The sequence below is a fragment of the Musa acuminata genome, chromosome BXJ1-11 (assembly GCF_036884655.1).
Source record: "Musa acuminata AAA Group cultivar baxijiao chromosome BXJ1-11, Cavendish_Baxijiao_AAA, whole genome shotgun sequence".
Taxonomy (NCBI): domain Eukaryota; kingdom Viridiplantae; phylum Streptophyta; class Magnoliopsida; order Zingiberales; family Musaceae; genus Musa; species Musa acuminata.
In genome coordinates this window covers 23,457,049-23,476,690 of record NC_088337.1, presented here as the reverse complement: position 1 = coordinate 23,476,690, position 19,642 = coordinate 23,457,049, and the positions used below count along the sequence as shown (strand labels likewise).

General features: G+C 37.1%; 1 protein-coding gene across 2 annotated transcripts; it reads right to left on the bottom strand.

The window, feature by feature from the left end:
* Positions 1-273: 273 nt before the first annotated feature.
* LOC135597303 (uncharacterized) lies at positions 274-19,394 on the bottom strand. Of its 2 annotated transcripts, XM_065090075.1 has the most exons (19): positions 18,942-19,394; positions 17,382-17,485; positions 15,372-15,458; positions 15,212-15,287; positions 15,033-15,107; positions 14,859-14,912; positions 12,597-12,656; positions 12,366-12,482; positions 11,341-11,435; positions 11,018-11,220; positions 8,739-8,836; positions 8,167-8,270; positions 7,911-8,076; positions 7,582-7,704; positions 5,406-5,488; positions 3,641-3,782; positions 2,626-2,658; positions 1,528-1,598; positions 274-1,438 (listed from the first exon to the last, which is right to left on the bottom strand). In XM_065090075.1, the coding sequence occupies exons 1-19, from the start codon at positions 18,978-18,980 to the stop codon at positions 766-768; spliced, it is 2,403 nt and encodes an 800-aa protein (XP_064946147.1). In that variant the 5' UTR covers positions 18,981-19,394; the 3' UTR covers positions 274-765. The 2 variants fall into 2 exon arrangements, with proteins under 2 accessions (XP_064946147.1, XP_064946148.1); XM_065090076.1 differs by lacking the exon at positions 2,626-2,658.
* Between the last annotated feature and the right edge of the window lie 248 nt (positions 19,395-19,642).

The following is a 19,642-nucleotide window of genomic DNA, read 5'->3' as shown; positions in this document are numbered from 1 at the left end:
GGCAGGCACTCGCGCATACATACGTACGCCCATTATCTTGGCGTGTCACGGACAGTTATGCTAAGCTTTTGATAGCCGAAACATCATGGGATCACATGACATCAATATTCTGATGAGACGAGGAAAACCTACAGTTTGATATCAATTAAATGCAGACAATTATAGGAAACAGCAGGAAGATGATGCGGGCTTTATTATTCGAACTAACATCGATGTGCATTTTTTCAGAATATATCGATCATCTATACTTAGCTCACAAGCACCAAAGATGGGTTAGAACGTAAATCATATAAGTCTGTCATATAACCAGAAAAAGAAATAAAAAAGGTCGCATCACTATCCGAAGCGAGCGTTACCATGGGTACAACAGTAGTCCTATGTTTCAATATGATCAACAACCATTTTTAACACCGTTAAGCATCAAAGGGTACAACAAAGAAACAAAAAAGAACAAAATAGGAGTGAGCAGCTACATGCCAATGATATTATTGGCACCAATCAATTTCAACAACTTCCACGCACGGCGAGAAAACATGAAGACAAGTTGCCAGTGCCTCCTTATGTTAGATTGGCCTGTCATTTGTACAGCAGTGATAGGTCAACAGTAAATGGCAGAACAACATATCAGCCCTCGTACCATAAAAGCCTTCTCCCAAGATGTACAGGGCTCTGCAGTTTTTACAGCGAGCAACAATGTCGAGGTTACCATCTGAATGGAGCAACCATCATTGGATCAATATAGAGCTGGTGTTGTCCATCTTGAACTCACTTCCCCACATTGTCAGAAGTCCTCTCATGTTCTGAATCTTCAGCAGCAGATTCATGTCCAAGTGGCTCCGAACTTAAACCAGCGTAGGTGATTTGAGGAGATCCAGGTGAGTCCCCACATAGATTACGCTTACTGGACTCTGGTAGTTCTTCAGCAGGAATGTCAGTAGGTCCTGGTGATCCACCTTCATCCACATCTGGTCTCTCTGTTTCTGCGTCTCCAGATGGAGGCTGACAATCATCTGTACTAGGTGTAACTTCATTATCTACATCTTTCTCCATCTCAAACTGACCATTCGGAATATCTGCAGTTGGATTTATACCAGCTATGTCAGACCCCAGCGTCTCTCTCCATTCAACCCACCCTGGTGGTTTCTCATCCTCACTTATACTTGAGTCACTAGTGCCCTCTTTGGGCTCATTGATAGGACCATTCCCTGAGACAGTAGCCTGAGTTTCTCCTGAAGTGGTTCCTAGAACTGTCGCTTGCAAAGATGTTCCCATGTCATTTAGATCTTTGTTATCACCAATAACCACCTCATCGGGCTCATCTACATCAGGTGATTTCTCATTTGAATTCGGTGACGATGAAGTAGGAGAATCTGTTAGACGATCGTTGACCCCTCTATCATTTTCAAAAGCAAACCAGTTGGAATTTGTGAAGATGGAACTGCACAAGCCAGAGAATTTCAATCAGCTTGATCAATCAAGTGGTTGGCGGGCAGGCATATCAGGGATGTTCACAAAAATTGCAACTACCTGTCCTGGTCATCCCCGAGACGCAAAGACGAAATGACAACTTCTGCAGATTCATCATCAAAGTAAACATCCTGCAAAAATTATCCAATATCTAAATGCCTTTGGACCAGATGAATACAAACTCAACTATATGGTTGAAGAGCACTGACAAGTTCACCATGTCCTACCTCATCCAGATTTGGATAATAGCATGAGAAGTGAAATAGTAGAAAATCAAGTGAAACCTTCATGTAATTGGCATATCAAATAGAATTAAGAAAATAAAAAGAAACAGCTTATTTCTTTGAGACTGCATCCAACCAACCAGTGATTGAAAGAGGCACTCGAGCGCTCGCCTAGGCGCTCGGGCGAGGCGAGGCTCGAGCGCCTCGCTAATGTCCCAGGCGGCGCGCTTCAAACAGGCGCCGCCTGGGCGCTCGCCCGAGCCCAAGCGTTGGGCGCTTCGGGCGAGCGCCTAGGTAAACCAAGTGACCGAACCAAGATTTTAGGTCTGGTTCGATCCTGGTTCGGTTGTTAGTTGGTTCAATCGAACCAACTAAACCGATATAACCCTTACCCAACCCTAACCCGCTGCCGCTCCCGATCTCGCTGCTCGTCGCTCCTGCTCCCGCTGCCGCTGCTCGCGCCTCCCGCTGCTCGCGGCTCCCGCGAGCCCTCCAGTTGCTCGCGCCTCCCGCGAGCCCTCCCACTGCTCGCGACTCCCGCGAGCCCTCCCGCGAGCCTTCCCTTTGCTCGCGACTCCCGCGAGCCCTCCCGCTGCTCGCGACTCCCGCGAGCCCTCCCGCTGCTCGCGCCTCCCGCGAGCCTTCCCTCTGCTCGCGACTAGAATTTTTATTTAAAATAGTATATTTTTATTTAAAATTTTAAATAATTATATTATATATTTTTATATTTTAGCGCCTCGCTTCGCTCGGGCGAGCGCCTGGCCAAGCGCCTAACGCCTCGGGCATTTTTGGACTTTGGCGCCTAGCGCTTTTTAAATCACTGCAACCAACACCCCAAGGTTTATAACCCAACAGTTACCCATTCCATCACTAGAAAACCTTTCGAAAATTGACAACAAAAACAAAAAGTATTAACTGTGACATTGTACCATACCTCATCATCATCTCGTTCAAAAGATCCTTGAGCCTGCACCCAGCAGCCAAAAACATTGATAAATTATCAATAACAACGAATCCAGATAGTATATACACAACCCTGTGTCTTGAGATAATTTTTTATCATTTAACTATTGTGCGAATGGTGAAAATCAGGTTTGCAAATATCTTTGATGTTACCAAATCATTAAGCATAATTAATGTCTCACAATGTCAGCTCTAACAAAACAAGAAAGGTGTTTGCTTCCAAGCAATCTATTTTCCAGAACTAAATAAGAATGATGTGTTTGTTTATCATGCTAGAACAGCTGTGAGTACACCTCTAATATTCTCTTACATGTTAATCAGAAAAGGACACATCCACTCCAATATTACACATGTCAAACTCAATCTTACACAACATTGCCAAGCAAGGTTTGCTTAAGCTATTGTGCACATGCTAATAATTGTTTGTTGTGGTATATATCATTCATCGTGCCATGCAGTTATCAAGCCAGTAATAAGACCAGAAAGGATTGCTGAAGCTAATCCTTAATCAAGCCACTCATATCACACATGTCAAACTTAATTTTACACAACATTGCCAAGCAAGGATTGCTGAAGCTATTGTGCACATGCTAATAATTGTTTCTAGTGGTATGTATCACTCATCGGGCAATGCAGTTATGAAGCCAGTCATAAGACCAGCAATTACTCAAATTTTGATATGGGCAATACATGGCTTGCATCAGAAGCATATTGGACTAGATGTATTCCTATTCCAAGGGCATGCTGAAACACTGCAGGAATTGTGTCAACCCAAGCCCATCAGCACCTAGGACTGTAGCAAGTAACGTGCAGCCTTTGATCACCGCACACAGTGTGATAAGTGAAATTTAAAGGTATATCAAATCAAACCAAACTTACTGCAGATAGTCTGAAAAAAGAAATGATTCACAGATGAAACTTAACAGTAAGCAAGCAAAAACAATATTTTTAATAACATAGACGGTTCAGGTGCATCCTTATGTTACCTCTTCAATATCATCATTAGTATAAATCCCCAATCGAAATGCCTGACTCAAATTATTAGCCAGTGCTGCCACATCAAAATCCCTGTCTCGGAAGTCCTCATCATCACTATCCCTAACTCGGTCCTGTAGTGTGGTTGGACGCCTAATAAATAGTGAAAACCATTTTAATCCATGGAATATCCAACAAGGTGTAGATGGTCACAAATGTAAAAAGTTCTTAGTCTGTACAAATAGCATAACTTTTATTAAATAATTTAGTGCAGCATAAAGTTGGTAATGGTTCTGTAAAAACAATGGTACAAAATTTCAAATATGTTACTAAATCACTGAGCAAGCAATCAGTTTACATAATTCAAGTATTTGAATAAATCATACCTAAAAGAGAAAAACAATGGAGATTATTAAGGAAGCTCTAATGCTTTGACAAATTGTCATGTAAAGATGAACTAAGTTCAATTACTGTAGGTCATCAATCAAGTGAACTCTCCTAGAAAATTCTAATTTTCTGAATATCTGCCTGTTTCCAGCCTTGGACAGCTTAAAATACCAGTATCCAGATATATGCATGAAAATAAGTATATAATACTGCAATATATGAGATAACCAAGTTCCAAAATATTCCGCAAGAGCATGTTCATTCTGATTTTTTTAGTATAGGATGCACCAAAGGTTTTAAAAAATGGTACTAATATTATGTAAGCACTCAATCCATTATATATAAAACAACTACAATCATGCCTTTGATCGTAATATAACAAATGATGATACATTTAAACCAATTCCTATGCATAAGCATAACCATCCTATATAATCAACTAATAGAAGGAAAAAGCTATATATGCTCTAACTGCCATAATTAGCCAAAACTGTGGCCTTATCAAGATTTATGTGGAAACAAAGTTTATAAGTACAAGTTGGTTACTGGTTACATCAACTGGCCAAACCCATTTGGCACACAAGGTGGTACGAAGAAAAAACTTAAATAGTAACTGATACTACCTCTATGGTCTAGTTGTGGTGCTTGGTCGAACTAGCAAATACCAGGTTGTGGTGCTTGGTTGAACTAGGAAATACCAGGCAATACATACAAGTCCAACCAATATTTGAAAATTTCAATGGAATATATAAAATTTTAAAGTCAAATATGCATCCCCAAAATTCTAAAAACTGCCTTTTGCAACTAAAAGTTTGGCAATTAAACCCTTCAAAGGCTGGCATCCAAGTAACTACAAGTGAAGGAGAGATATAGTTACCCTAGGAGATCAACAATGGCAAAGATCTAAATTGAAATGATCACATTCACCATATATAACAAAGATGAGAATGCAAAGAATAGTCAAATTTGTTGCACTGTGGACATCTACCAAGCAAAAGAATGTTCCCCCCTAATAAAAATATATAGAGAAAAACGACAACAATAAAATGAGATAATTTTATGTTAAAAACTTAAAAAGTTAAAACCCATCCAGAGAAACTTTAAAATGAAAACAACCATAAAATAACAAAGTATACAAAACCCAGAATTTAAGAGAGCATGTTGGACACTGAAAACTCTCACTATCCTACTACATGAATAGTTCTTTTGCTATCAACTGCATATTCTATAGACTCATCATTCATAAAAAAGGAAGTAAACTGAACTCAGAAACCTTATTAGGTTGTAGTCTCAAATGAACAAAAACAAAATCTACAGAAAAGCAACACATGGAAAAAAAATAAAGGTTAAGCATCTTAGTGTGACCATTTAAACCCTGAAATAACCTACCCACAAGCCCATTGATGTACATTTTCTACAGAATTCCGCTTGAGCAAGACATTGCTATGCCAATCAACCCAATCACTATTTTCCTGCAGGTAAGACCAGGCCATAAGAATGAGTGTTTATACAATGAAGTATAGCATCAGAAGCAAAGGTAATTAATACAATTACAAGCTTTGAAATTTAATTGAAGCACAATCTGCAGAAAAGTAAGAAAGGAATAGTCCTAAAGTGCATGCAAGTAGCAAGATTGTCTTCAGAACTTGGACAGCAAGAGTATCCAATCATAACAAGAAGTAATGTAATAGAGTAAAAAGTGTATATAGACTCATAGAAAAGAAGTTAGGCAAACGATAAACCAATCAAGATAAGGATGTCCAAACCAAGGTTTACAGTTTCGAATAATACTGTCCGGTTCGGGCGGTATGTACCGGCCCGACAGCAAACCAGTACGCGGACCACCTGCTACCGGGCAGAACGCTTAATATCGCCCCGTATCGGATGATATGGGGGCGGTAACGGTCGAAATTTCAACCGTTACCGATCAGCAACAGTGCTCCAATGGTCAACTCATAGGTTTTTAAACTCTTTTTCTCCCCTATTTCACTCCATTTCATTCTCATACTCTCTTAAACTATCTCGAACTCTTTTTTTCTGATATTTGAGCTCTATTAAACTCTACAAAACAACAATTTGTGAATTGAATCGAGGCTAATTTGGGAAGATTAAGAGGAAGAACTTTCTAATGAAGAGGTATGTATTCTCTTTCTTTAATTAAAGAGTGAGAGTAATTAAGATCTTTAATATTATGATTAGTGTGTTTAATTGATTAATTCAAAATTAGATACTTAATAGGTCAAATATTTATATTTCATGCATATTAATTATTAAAAGATATTTATGATAGTAAAATAAGTTTAATTAGGTTTTATTAAAGTAATTGAATGCTGTGATTAATCATTTTAATGATAATTTAATCAAAATTTGATCGATTTTATGTCAATTCAATATCTTTAATATCTATTAGGGTGTTTGACATGTTTATAATGTTGAAAGAGAACCAATTAGTGAGTAATTAACTATGTTAATCATGTAATTAGTATATCTAACGATGATTTCATCGTAATTTGAACTATATTGGATCAAATTACGTATTTAATCCTTCTTTTATATGTTTGACATATTTATGATGGTAAACTAGGTTTAATTAGGTTAATTAGGTTTTATTAAAGTTATTTAAGGTTGCGATTAGTTATTTTAATGATGATTTAATCAAAATTTAATCGATTTTAGGTCAATTTAAAGTCTTTAATACCTATTAGGGTGTTTGATATATTTATAGTGTTGAAAGAGAAATTTATGCCTCAGGAGCTGCCTCGGACAAATGTGATTCATGACGATCAGCCTACGATCATCACCACATTGATGCACCAATGGCATACGGTATATCAATACACTATGTTGTAAGATCAATTTCATGATTGAGTCCAACAGACATATCATATTGAAATGCAAATATATAGGATCGAGGACCACAATCCACCACCTGTGGAGGCCTGTCGTTCGTTTTGGTGGTAGGATCAACAATTAGGTATATCTACATATATGATTATTTAATTCATTTGAAATTTAGAGTTTATATTGTAACAAAATAGTCTAACAATTCAAATGATTTTTTTGTAGATATTTCAATATTTACAGAAGGACAATCCGTAACGGATTGAAATACGAACCTTGCACAAGACTATTTCTCAAAGTCTGAAAAAGATATATGATACTATTCTTACCTAATTTACATTAATTTTGCTAAACTTATACTATTACTATATTTATTTCTAACTTAAAAACTCTATCCTAACTTTTTTTTATTTTCGAAGGATTTTACGCATAAATTAGGTGTACCGCTCGGTACGCCCTAGTGTACTACGCAGTACACGGTACCATACCATACCAAACCAAGCTCGAAACATCAAAACGGTACGGTGTTTCAATCCTTGGTCCAAACACTAAAGTTTTCATTATAAAAAACCTTTGAATGACAGGTAAAGCTTCTAACTGCCGCATCAAACAAAGTCCACATTACACCCAATTTTTTCATCAATTTGGCTTTTAAATTTGACCATGATAAATTTCAATATGTTTACAAACCATACTTCTATTAAAATTAAGAAAGTCGACTGACCTGCAAGTGTGTCTGGATTATGCTCCTGTTATTTCCCAAGTGAACAAGCTTGTTTGCAATGCGTGTCATGTGACCTATATTTCCTATTCTTGGAGGTATCCGTCCCTCTGCAGACACTGTAGCCTACAATGAAATTTTAAACTTGCAAGGTTGTTAAAGAACATCCTGATGTTATCTTTAAGAAAGAGAACAAATGAATAATATACAAAACAAAGTTAACTTGGGGACTGAGGCACACATATAGAACATGACGAAACATAATCTTAAGAATTCTAGTAGCAAACTGTTATATTATCTAGAACAACTAAGGTATTATACAAACTCCATACCTTAAAAGAATCAGTTGACAAGGAAGGCTGCTTTTCTGCCGCAAGAATTTTGCCAACAACGTCACAATCATTCAAAATATGTTCGATTAACAGAGTCCTCTTACTCTCTAAGCACGATCCTATAACATTCTCGACATGATGATGCAAAAAACTATTGAAAGGGTACCTACAATTTCCATGAAGTTTCAATGCTATAAATTTTAGTGATAAGGTCAATAGTTGACCAAATAATAAGTCAATCAGATGCGCAACTTACTCAAAAAACAAATCTATGACATGCTTTATTACTCCCAGCCGGATCAATTCTTTTTCAACAGCTTCACTACCGATTGTCAACAAAACAGAGATGAACTCCACAATCTGAAAACAAAAAAAAGCCATTTTAAACTATTATTAGCATGAAGGCATCATGAAAATTTTGGGTCAAGTTAATCCCACATAACATGAGCAAGTACTTCAATGCATTATTTAAACATTAATAAATCTAGAAAAGTCATTCGGTACTGAAGATATATGCAGCCCAAATGGTAAGCCATCATCATCATCATAAGGCATAAACTACATAAATTTGGCATGTAGTTTGAACTTTTAGGCAATAAAGCATATATCAACATATTAACAAATAATTATGCATTTTCAGGCAATTAAAGTGTTTTTAGTTATGTAATAAATGCCAAATTAATATGGTGCCTATAACATGAGATAAATATTATATCTTGTTCTAAGTTAGATATCCAAAAACTACAAGTTTACACTAAAAAGGACATTATTTATTCATTAACTTTGGCAAATATAAACTCATAAACACAATCAAACTTTACACAATACCTTCAAACGTTGTTTCCCAAGAGGAGGCTGTAGTTTACCATATGTGGCCGGTAAGTCACTATCCGATGAAGTAATATCCAACAATTTCAGTAAATCACCTGTTTCATGTTTGAATGAATAGAAAAGCAAATACAGAAGCTGATATAGAGAACACCAAAGTTATAAACAATTATAGAAAACTTCACATAGAAACTTTTAAAGACTACTACCAAGAAAAACACAAAAAAAATAAATTCAGTATAATACTTTACTATCAAAATGGAAGTTGGGACAGACAACAAAGAATGCAATGCATGACAACATTTGTGCTTGATACCATAAAAATATATACCCATAACAATATTTAGAAGTCTTATGAGATGAACTTCGACTTTAGTCTCAAGTAAGAACTTTCAACATGTTTGAATATTTCCTACAACTGGAAGCTTTCGAGGTTTAAACTTTAAAGCACATAATAGTGTTGATGGTGAAAAATTAGAATGGAGTGTAATGAAATGTCAGCAATTATGTGCTTAAAAAAGTACAGGTAAGAAATAGAAAATCAGGTAATAATTAGGAAATCATCACTTCCTAGTGATCGTTCGTGAGTAGGAATAAAAAAAATAGAAATCTCATGTAGAAAAATAATTATAATGAAGTTGAAGTTCAATATATAGTAATTGAATCATGGTCTTCAAAATCTTATTAAACCTAGTGGATTTAATAAGCTACTACTATTGTATTGAAGCCAATGAAATTGTAAACATTCATAGGTCCAAAAGAATAAATCAGAATCTGTTGTGTAGTATTCGAGCACTTATCTTTGTGATGAAAAGTATTGCAAGCACACACATTGTTAGGAGGAACCCCACTCCATTTCTGTTTGGCCTTCCTCAATGGCCTTTGGACTAGGGAAAATAATCTATCCTTTTACTGTCAAAACCAATGCTAGGTTTTGACTTTACTGGTGGCAATAGCATTAGATAGCTGTCCAAACCAATGATGGGTTTGACTTTACTGTCAAAATCAATGTTTGGTCTAGTGATAATAGCAATAGACAGATGGATTGCTACTGATGTACCAACATGTTAAATTGATCAGTACCGCCAAGGGAAGGATAAGACAGGAGGATTGCCAAAGGAGAATGAGAAGGTGGACGAGGAGACAACGACCTAGAAGAGAAAGCAGCAACATGGCAGAGCGAAGGAGGAAGATGACAGAGGAGAGAAGGGGGAGAGAGAGAGAGGGAGGGAGGAGGCACATGAGAGGAGAGAAAGAAAGGTAAAGAAACGACAGCTGTCAAAAAAAAAATTGATATGGGTATCAAGTGACAAGCGAATAGAGAATTTGCATGAAGAGAGAGAAAGAAAAAGAACAATCATCACAGCTATCATAAATAAAAAAAAGTTTCAAGACTAGTACCGGGTTGTGGACTTACAATCTCACACTGATTTGCTTATCTACTGGAAGTTCACCAAGCAATACAACCCATACCAGACCAAACCAATCGAAATCATTCTGTTCACATTTCAGCTGGATGTCAGACTGGTAAATACCAACTTGTACTGACCAGTATGCACAGTATTTTTAACCATGAATATTGTGGCAATGAGATACGATCCAAGACCGTGGTAATGAGATATGATCCAAGGCTGTGGCTCAGGATCAAACCATAAAATCTTAAAGGTCATCCTCTCAAGGTTTGTTGTTTCATCACAAGGAATACTCATGTAACCACTAAACTTTAAAAAAAAGCCTAATCAGATGTTGATTAATTGATTTCCTGATGTGTATAGAATCAAGGCTTTAAAAGAATATACATTTATTACACTTGCTAGAAAAGAAGACTACTGTTGCATCTAATTTCAAGATCCCACAGGACCCATACAACACCAACAAGAATCATATAATCCAAACAAAAAAGTTGGCATGGAGAGGATTCTGTAAGTTTTTTTAGAAAGAAATTGTCAATATATTAAATAGCATATAAGACGTCATACATAGAATTGAAACCGAGACCCATCAATCGTGCAATAGTGCACTAACCAATGTCTCACCAGACATATAATGGAAGTTGTTAAATAAGCAACTCAAAGTCTGAAATTATTTTGAGATATAGGATAATGATGGGCAATAAAGCCAAAAATAAAAGGGAATAATAGAGCTGGTTGTAATTTATCACAAGCATCCTAATCTACTAAAACTTGAAACTCAAAATATTAAACCTATAAAAATAAGATAAACAAATTGTAAATCTTACAATAGAAGTATCCCAAGCACAAACAAAAGCAACAACATACCTAGTCTCCCAAGCATACCCTCAACTGTTTCTTGACTAGCAATAACTAATGATCCATGAGTTAGCTGGCTTCTAAACGCTTGATAGGAAGATGCTACCAGTCGTTTAGGATCTAACAAACATATGCAGAAAGACAAGGCGTGCACTAGCACAGGTTTAGGTCTTGAATCTTCCAGTGCATGATGAAACAATCTTCCCACATAACTGCATTGTGAAAACATAATAAAATAATCAGAAGATAGAACAAAGCTCAAGATCCAAATGATCAACAGGTTCACTTCTATGACAAGCTTGCATTAAACAGAACTCTTATATCATGTTTACCTTGGGCTACAAATTTTAGCTGCGAGTGCTGGAGGGGCACATCGAGTAATGGCACAAAGAATTTCTGCTACATTGGAATGGACTTCCGGTGAGTCCTGTTCAAAAATTGTCAGATTAGAAAGAAGTCACCCATTCAGATAATTAGGATCAAGAAATTCTTTTACTTGGCTATAGATCATACAATATTAATGGTGGAGAAAGACATAGAAAATGACCTAATGAGACTGTATTAGAAACAATTTAAAAAAGATTTCAATAATCCTGATTTAGATATATTCTTGGTCAAAGCTCAATCTCAAAAAAAGATCCATATTAGCTGATCCTAAATAGTTGGGACATTTAAAGCTTGTTATTGCACTTGTTGTTATTGTTGTTGGCAAGATTCACAATTTCGTATCGTACCGGAGTATCATGCTCAGTTCGGTACGGTACAAGTAAACCGAGCGGTACACTCTGGCATACCACTCAGTATATATATATATATATATATATATATATATATATATATATAATAAAAAAATTAAAAAATTAAAAAAGGACGACGTCGCCTCGTTTCTTCTCGTCACCGAGGCTTCTTCTCCTCGCGTGGATGAGGAAAAGTTGCCGACGACACCGAGGCCTCGTCACCTCAAACGAGGAGGCAACATCTCATATGCAGCGTCCAGTGAGGGAGGGCAACGACAGATCGAGATCGTTAAGGGAGAGCAACGTCGAATCTCCAGGTTCTCCCTTTTCTTCTCCCTCTTCTTCCTTGTCCCTCGACTAATACCACCCCGTAGCGGGCGGCGACGGTCAAAATCAACCATCGCCGATCAATCCGATAGCGGGCAGTCCACGTACCGGTCTGCTGGCGGACCGGTACGTACCACCCGGTACGGACAGTATCATTCGAAATTAAAAACCTTGGTTGTTGGTAACTTGGTATATAGCTTATGTCTCATATAGGAACATGTCTTCTTTATTTCCTTATAGCAAGTCTCCAAAAAGGACTAATCTAAAATGATGATACAAGACATATCACATACCGATGACCTGAACTTATCCACGATCATCTCAAGAATATCAGCATCTTCCAAACACTGAATTGTGTCCGTGTAGTTGGAGTGCATATTTTCATCAGCACCAATCAATCGAATGAGTACCTGCCTTACATGTCAACATCAGAACTAGATGAAAAAAAAAAAAAAAAGCTAGTAGCTGTGTTTTCATAGTTGCATATCAACTTCACATAAACATAATGAAACTGAACCACTAACCTCCATTATAGATGTGATCCCAATGAGGTCCACAAGTTCACGAATTATTTCTGGGTGACCCTAGACAATAACAAGGAAATGTCAAGTGCAAATACTTATTTATGCAAATGATATCAGAAAACATGTACAAACTGGAACATGAACTTTGGCAAATAATACATATTTATGTACTGATAGTTAATATCCCTTTGGAAATCAAACTATCTGGCTTGCAGAAGTTGTAAAACAACTTGAAAACACAGGTTCAAGATAGTGGAGAAAGCAGCGCAAATTACATTGCTCCTGCACATTGCTTGTGGTGTCTCTTCCACAGAAGATTTCAACCCTCAACAACTAATGATAACATCATTCAACTTTTTGACTCTTTTCACCAAAATACAGCAGAACCTGTACAAAATGCTCTTTTTTAACACAACAACATCTAACAAGCCTTATCCAGTAACTAACACATAAAAAAGATAGATGTTTCTTCCACCTTTCTCAGTGACACCCTTTGTGAATAAAGGGTAATCAGCCCTCTTGATCATGGCTACCATACATGCCAAGATGCAGAATTTAGTTCACTCAGCGGCACTTTTATACAGAGATAAGTTAGTACCATCTACGGTTTTAAAAATTAAATCAAAATCTCAGAAGGCAAACGAAAACTGATGACAGGATTCAGAAAGTGTCATCCACATAGGCAAAACTGCTCTCATGCAAGTATTTATATTTTTGGAAAGAGGGGGTGGTTGTTCTAATGTAGACTAGTTCAGTATTTTGAACCACAATAAACACCTAAGACAAAAATGGCACATCCTCTCTTGTTTTTCCTGACAATTCAATCTTCTAGGGCCCAAGCTATGTGGAATCAGATATGAAGACAAGACAGAGCCAAGATGACTTGCCACTGAAGAGATTAATCGTGAACGCTAGGGCAAAGGTCAGTTAAGCAGGTATCCCTCCCTCCCTCCTTTTCTCTCTCTTTAATTTGCTTCCTTTTGTCTTTTTTTAATGAGAACTTTATATAAAAGCTGCCCCGCAACATGTCAGTCGCCAGCTAGGAGAGGAATGTGGATGATGATTATAATCCCATTTAAAACAATGAAATATGATCGTAGAGGTAAGTTATATTATGTTTTATATCATAGTTTCTACCATTTCTTTTCCCTTTTGTTGGAAACTTCAGAGACTTTTGCAAAAGAAAGAAAGATATATGCAGATCTGAAATAAGGCTCAATAAGGCTATTGCATAAAAAAAAAGTCAGAAAGAAACCACAAAAATCATCAACCTATGTCTAGAAATAGTCCATTGATGGGCAATTCAAAAAAAGTGAATAGAAAAAATCAGATAGTTATGATATCAAACTATCACATTATACATCAGCACACCAATAGGATGGGGTCATCCTCCTTACCAGTACTATCCTAAAGCAAAACATGCATAAAGAAAATGCATGCCAAATGATGATTCTCAGACATTTGGTTCTTTGAATACAGGAAGGATCAGTTGTCCTTTATCAGTGTTATGCAATGTACATTTCTAAATGTCTTCAACAGGGTTATCAGCAAAAAGCATACAAGTAGCAACTCATTATACAATTAAATACACATGGAAGACGAGACTAATAACAAAAGCCACAAACCCAAGTGAACAAATGTATCAGGTCCCATGTACAAGACTAATGGAAGGGACATCACACCCTTTCTCATCCACTAACACAACTACATCAAATGAGATGAATTCCACACTGTGCAATTGTTACAGTCAATCCAAGGCATTGGATTGTCTGAAAATGTAATTAACGATCCCAGGCTTAATCACCTTTACCTGTGGCATATTAATAGTAATGTGCCCACCAAGTATGAAAATTGTGTAAGGCCCCTAACAAGCTTATCAGCATGCTCCTAACAAGCTTGATTTTCTGCAAACATGCTCCTGCCATCATTGATCAAGCAAAACCCAACGATAGTCCATTGTTTGATTCAAGTTTAGCATTCTTAACATATTACTTCAGGTGTGTGCTAATTTAGTCATTCACCCCGAGCTGATAATTTTAGTGAAGGAAATTTCTACTGTGGAGAAGTTGAGCAATTCCCCAATGCCCGATGCTGCTGCTGATTAGCCAAATCATCTTCCTTCCTAACAGAAGATTGTTTCTAGATATGCTTTCAGTAAATTTGTAACTGAATTTCACAACAAAGATATATACTAATGTAACTAATCAACAAATAACACAGGGAAAAAAAAGTTTCTTGTTTGACTACATGAACTGCACATACCTGAACATAGTTGAGAAAAAGGCCTGTCTTCCGCATCATTAGGCATATCACAACCTTTCCAAACAACATAACATTTGCAATAACTGCTGTTAGCCAGAAAGAAGAGCTTAAAAATGCTGAAGAATCACTTATGACATGTTTGGCTAAATCCTACACAAAGGATGTTATGGATACCTTACTAAAGTAACCAGCCAACAATGTACTATGCGGGTGATCCGGCTTGAGGAAGGAAAATAACTTGTCCATAAGCTGAAACAAGCGAAAAAAAAGGAGGTGCAGTCAGTAGCAATTTGAAAAAGAGTGGTGATCTTCAATATCGCACAGGCTGTTAAAGGTTTAATAGAGACATTTACCTGTCCATCGTCAACTAAAGCCCTCAATATGATATCAACCTCACAAGTAAATATCTCACATGCAATAAACGGAAACCTATATTGAAGACCAAATTCAACAAATAATCATGTGGCAGAAGTGTTGAAGCATGAGTAATATGACAAACAAATTATGGCTCACTTGAAACTATGCTTCTTATCGGCATCCTCAGGCGGCTCCTCCGTTATATAATGAAGCAATTGCTCCACTTGGACCTTTTCTCTCAAACTACATATGAAACAATAAGGAAACAATAAATGGCTAATGAAGACCATTGAAGAGATCGAAAAAAGTGCAATTCATGCAAAACCTAAGTTCCACATTCAACAATAATAAAAATGTTGAATAAAAGGACATATAAAAATAACTATAATAATTACACCACATAATTTACTATGTTAAATAGAATAAAATATTATAAAAATTATAAAAGACCTCTCATGATTGCTTCCAATTTCAAAATTGATGTGTAACTGGGAAAGTGCTTGTTTCTCATAGAGGAAAAAACTGATAGACAATTCCAACATCATAAACATCATAAAGAAGAGTTAGATACATTGTTGGAAAAGTTCAAAGCAGTGCTAGTTTTTAAAATGTAGAGTCTAATAAGTATTGAGGCATCTGGCAATCCGAAAAATAGCTCATGCCCAGGCATGCATCCAATGTCAACTACTTTAGGTTGATACAGGAGGCACTTTATACTTGCAGAGAAATGAAATACTTTTTCCCCTCCCTACTAGATAAATGGTGGTTTATCCCTTTTTATAAGTATACCATTTTATTGCCCGAAACTAAAAAGATCAGCATACATTTAGAGTCATACAGAACTAAGACAAGGAACAAACTATCCCGAAAAAACTTTCCTAGCTAACACCATGTACAATCAATCAACTAAATTACAATCACATCATAATAGAACTTAATATCATGAGGCTGTACTTCGTACTTTACTTCTTTTACATACTAATTAAGTGGAAAATGAATTTGAGAAAAAGCGAAAAGAGGTGCAGATGTTACACAGTGTATACCTATGAAAGCATAAATGAGAGTACAACTAAAAGAAGAAAAAAAAAGCAAACAAGCAACCATCAACAACCAAAGGGGAAACAGGATATCACCATTAAAGGTTCCTGATTGATTCCTGTGAAAAAGATAGTTGAGTAATTTTATTACTAGCTAGAAAAATTACTAAATCAAATAGTTATCTGTGATTGAGTCTTTCAACTACTTTTAACTAATCATCCATGCGCTAGATGCCCTGACATGTGATGTTACTACTCTATCCACCCCCTGACAAAAAAAAACAACCACACACACCTTTTCTCTCCCTTGCCGGTGGGAGTGGCAAAAGCCAGTGTAGCACAGCGCATCGGCTGTGGCAGTGCAAGTAGTTCCTTGATCCACTCTACTTTTCCTTCCATCTTTCCTTCTTTCTCTTGTTCTTTCACTAAAAACTTTTTCATGCCTAAAATTTTCCAAATTGCACAATTTTTGTTCCTCAATTTCATCATTCTCTTTCTGCTTAGACATTCCGATGCAAGTAAATATAAACATTCCAATACAAGAATGTATGCGCTGAAGATCTTAAACAATTCAAACAACTTTACAGTCTGTTATATTAGCATAATTAATTTTCTCAAAGCTAGACAGGTTGATTGCTAGTTCCATTCTTGAACCTTTTTTTTTCTTTTAACCTGGTTATTAATATATTTATCTGAGCAGTGTGTGCTGTTTTTCCAAGGTTTTTTTGCGAGAATTTCTTTCTTTTGCCTCGTGGAAAGGGAGCACTGCCACAGCCACATGCTGGTGAAGTTATTGGCATTTGGTTAAATAAATTCATAAGAATATTCCACATTTCAATTTCAATTGATTTTGTACCACCCATTGCTTCTTTGTGACTAACTAATAGACAAATGGTCTGCTGATACAAAAAAGCATATACCAAGCAGTTCCAGGATGTTTCTGGTGACTTAGTTTATTCAGCATTAGCTACTACGCCAACGAATTGTGTATATAGAAAAGGATATGCTAATGTAATTTTTAGTATCCTTCTATAAGATCATTATCTCTCTATGTAACAGCATAGGATTAGAAGAAAGTCTTTTTGAACATGGATCAGGCAATCAACAAAAGAGTAAAACAAACTATTACAAATTTATAAGACGAGTATTTAATGCTCTGCATTCTTGGATTATTTCATCCTCATCAAGAAGATCTTCCAAGGTAAAATTCTCCTTCTCCAAAATGGCGTCCACCTGAAACAAATAGGAACTAGTATGAAAAAAATGCTTGTTTTACATGCATTATAAACTAATAGCAACAATGCAAATGTAGGAGAGAAAACAGTAAAATTCATCAGCAGACGAGGATAAGTATCGATAAGGAAAACTGCATTCAGATGACTAGTATACAGAAGAAAAAAAAGCCAAAAAGGTGAAGAAAAAGAGTTTAAACATCAAAAGAAACGGTTCCAAAGTTCTCATGGTGAATAAAACCAAGCAACCACGTAGCTGTCACATATGTTGTAATTTGAAATTGTGGATACAAAGCCTCCAGAGCCAAAGAAGATAACAACATAAACATTAGCAACCACAAGTCAGAAACCAAGCCTGTCCTGGCATATGATCAATTGAAGAGCATAAATCCAACTCAACAGCAAAATAATCCATTGAAATCACAGTAGAACTCACTGGTCTCCAAGAAAATAATAACTGCATAACATAGATGCATGTGAGCTACTAATATGGTGGAACTACTGCATATCAAGTTATCAGCAACAACAACCCTTAGGTCCCACATCAATTGCTCTAGCTATATAAACTCTTTTCAATCATTCGACGTTACCGAGGACAACATCCTCCACTAACTCGAAGCCCAATAAAAGGCACACACCATTAGTTGCGATATCAATGTCATCTTATCCAGACCTAGGGCATGCCGTGCAAGAAAGTGTCATTGTGCACCATTACAGTATTGATGAAAAAATGCATGTATGTGATGGTAGGAATTTAATAACAAAATATAGTTTATCAAAGAAGCATTGCTCGTTCCAAGATCAAAATATAGTAAGACTGAACTCCCAAGTTTCTAAAACTGCTCAAGTGCCATCTAAGTTCTCAACTGCACCCCAGTGCACTAATTGGTACAGCCTGCACTACAGAATCTGAATAATCCAGTCAATCATCCTAACAAAGAAGTGATCGATGTTCTTCTCCTGCCGGATCATCCAAGAGATAATGTCAGACGGACCATGTCATCAAGCTAAGTGTAACTACCTAGGATAGGAAATGTTGGTGGAGAAAGATGACATGAACGAAAAGTGTGCTGCAACCATACATTGTTCTCCACTATGTTTGGTAACAAAAAGGACAGTTTGACCGTCAAAGTCAAAAAGCCAAATCTTTTGTCCTGTTGCCAAATCAAGAAAATCATACTTATTTAGTATCTCTTTACTAGTAGTATCGATGCCTTAAATCGTTTTCAAAGACAATGAACTAACCCACGGGATCGATCGAGTTCTCAGATTCAAAATACAAGGAAGGAAAAAAGAACGAAGATGCACAATGCGCAGAACAAACAGCTAACTGGAAGACTAAACCCTCGACAATTGCACGCGCCAAAACGAAACCAATTCTCAATCATCAATCACAACACGTAAAACAGAAGGCGGCAAGAACAAAAAATCACATCCACCAACACGGAGAGACTCACCGGAGACGCTTGAGACAATCCGGTCATGCGCCAGAACATCGTGACGGCCGCCAAATCGAAAGACCCCGAGAGCTCCTCGGACGCCCCAACCCCAGATCTAGGGTTCCGGACTCGGGCACCTGCTCGCCAATTCGGTCTGCTGATCCCCCGGACGCAGCAAGAAGACCCGAGGGACGGGAGCAGAACCCTAGAACCCCGATCTGCGCCTCTATGAGGACTTCTTGAAGGGGGAGCAGATCGATGAACGGCAAAACGCGATCCGCAGAAAGAAGGCGAGGCGAATTGGTCGTCAATAGGGGGAGAGGAAGGGAGGGCTCCAAGGGGATCGAATTCGAGGAGGCTTTGAGAAGAAGAAGAAGAAGAAGACGGGGAGAGCGGAGAAGCGGCGAGGGGGATACGGGCGAACCCTTGAATCGCGGGACGAAGCGCTTCAGATGTAACGAGAAAGGGGTCCTATCGGTCCTACAGTAGCTTATATACGTGCCTCGCAGGGCCTTCGAGTATTTATTTCCGATTTAAGATAAATAAATATATATTTTTTGTTTGCTTGTTTGTAATACATGTATTTGACAACCTATTATATAATATATATATATGAAATATTTTCACAATCACACAATTGATATGGAAGAAAAAAAGTCTATTTACATTGGAGGTTGTTATAGACTATCAACCTCCATCGATAATAGTTTACAAAAGTT

Bases quoted from the DNA above. Each gene is read 5' to 3' on its own strand.
- LOC135597303 (XM_065090075.1), bottom strand. From the start codon at position 18,980: ATGTTCTGGCGCATGACCGGATTGTCTCAAGCGTCTCCG. The intron at 8,837-11,017 runs GTATGTTGTTGC...AACATGAAACAG, and splicing joins GGGTATGCTTGGGAGACTAG to GTGATTTACTGAAATTGTTG. The intron at 3,783-5,405 runs GTAGGTTATTTC...ACTATTTATTAG, and splicing joins GTACATCAATGGGCTTGTGG to GCGTCCAACCACACTACAGG.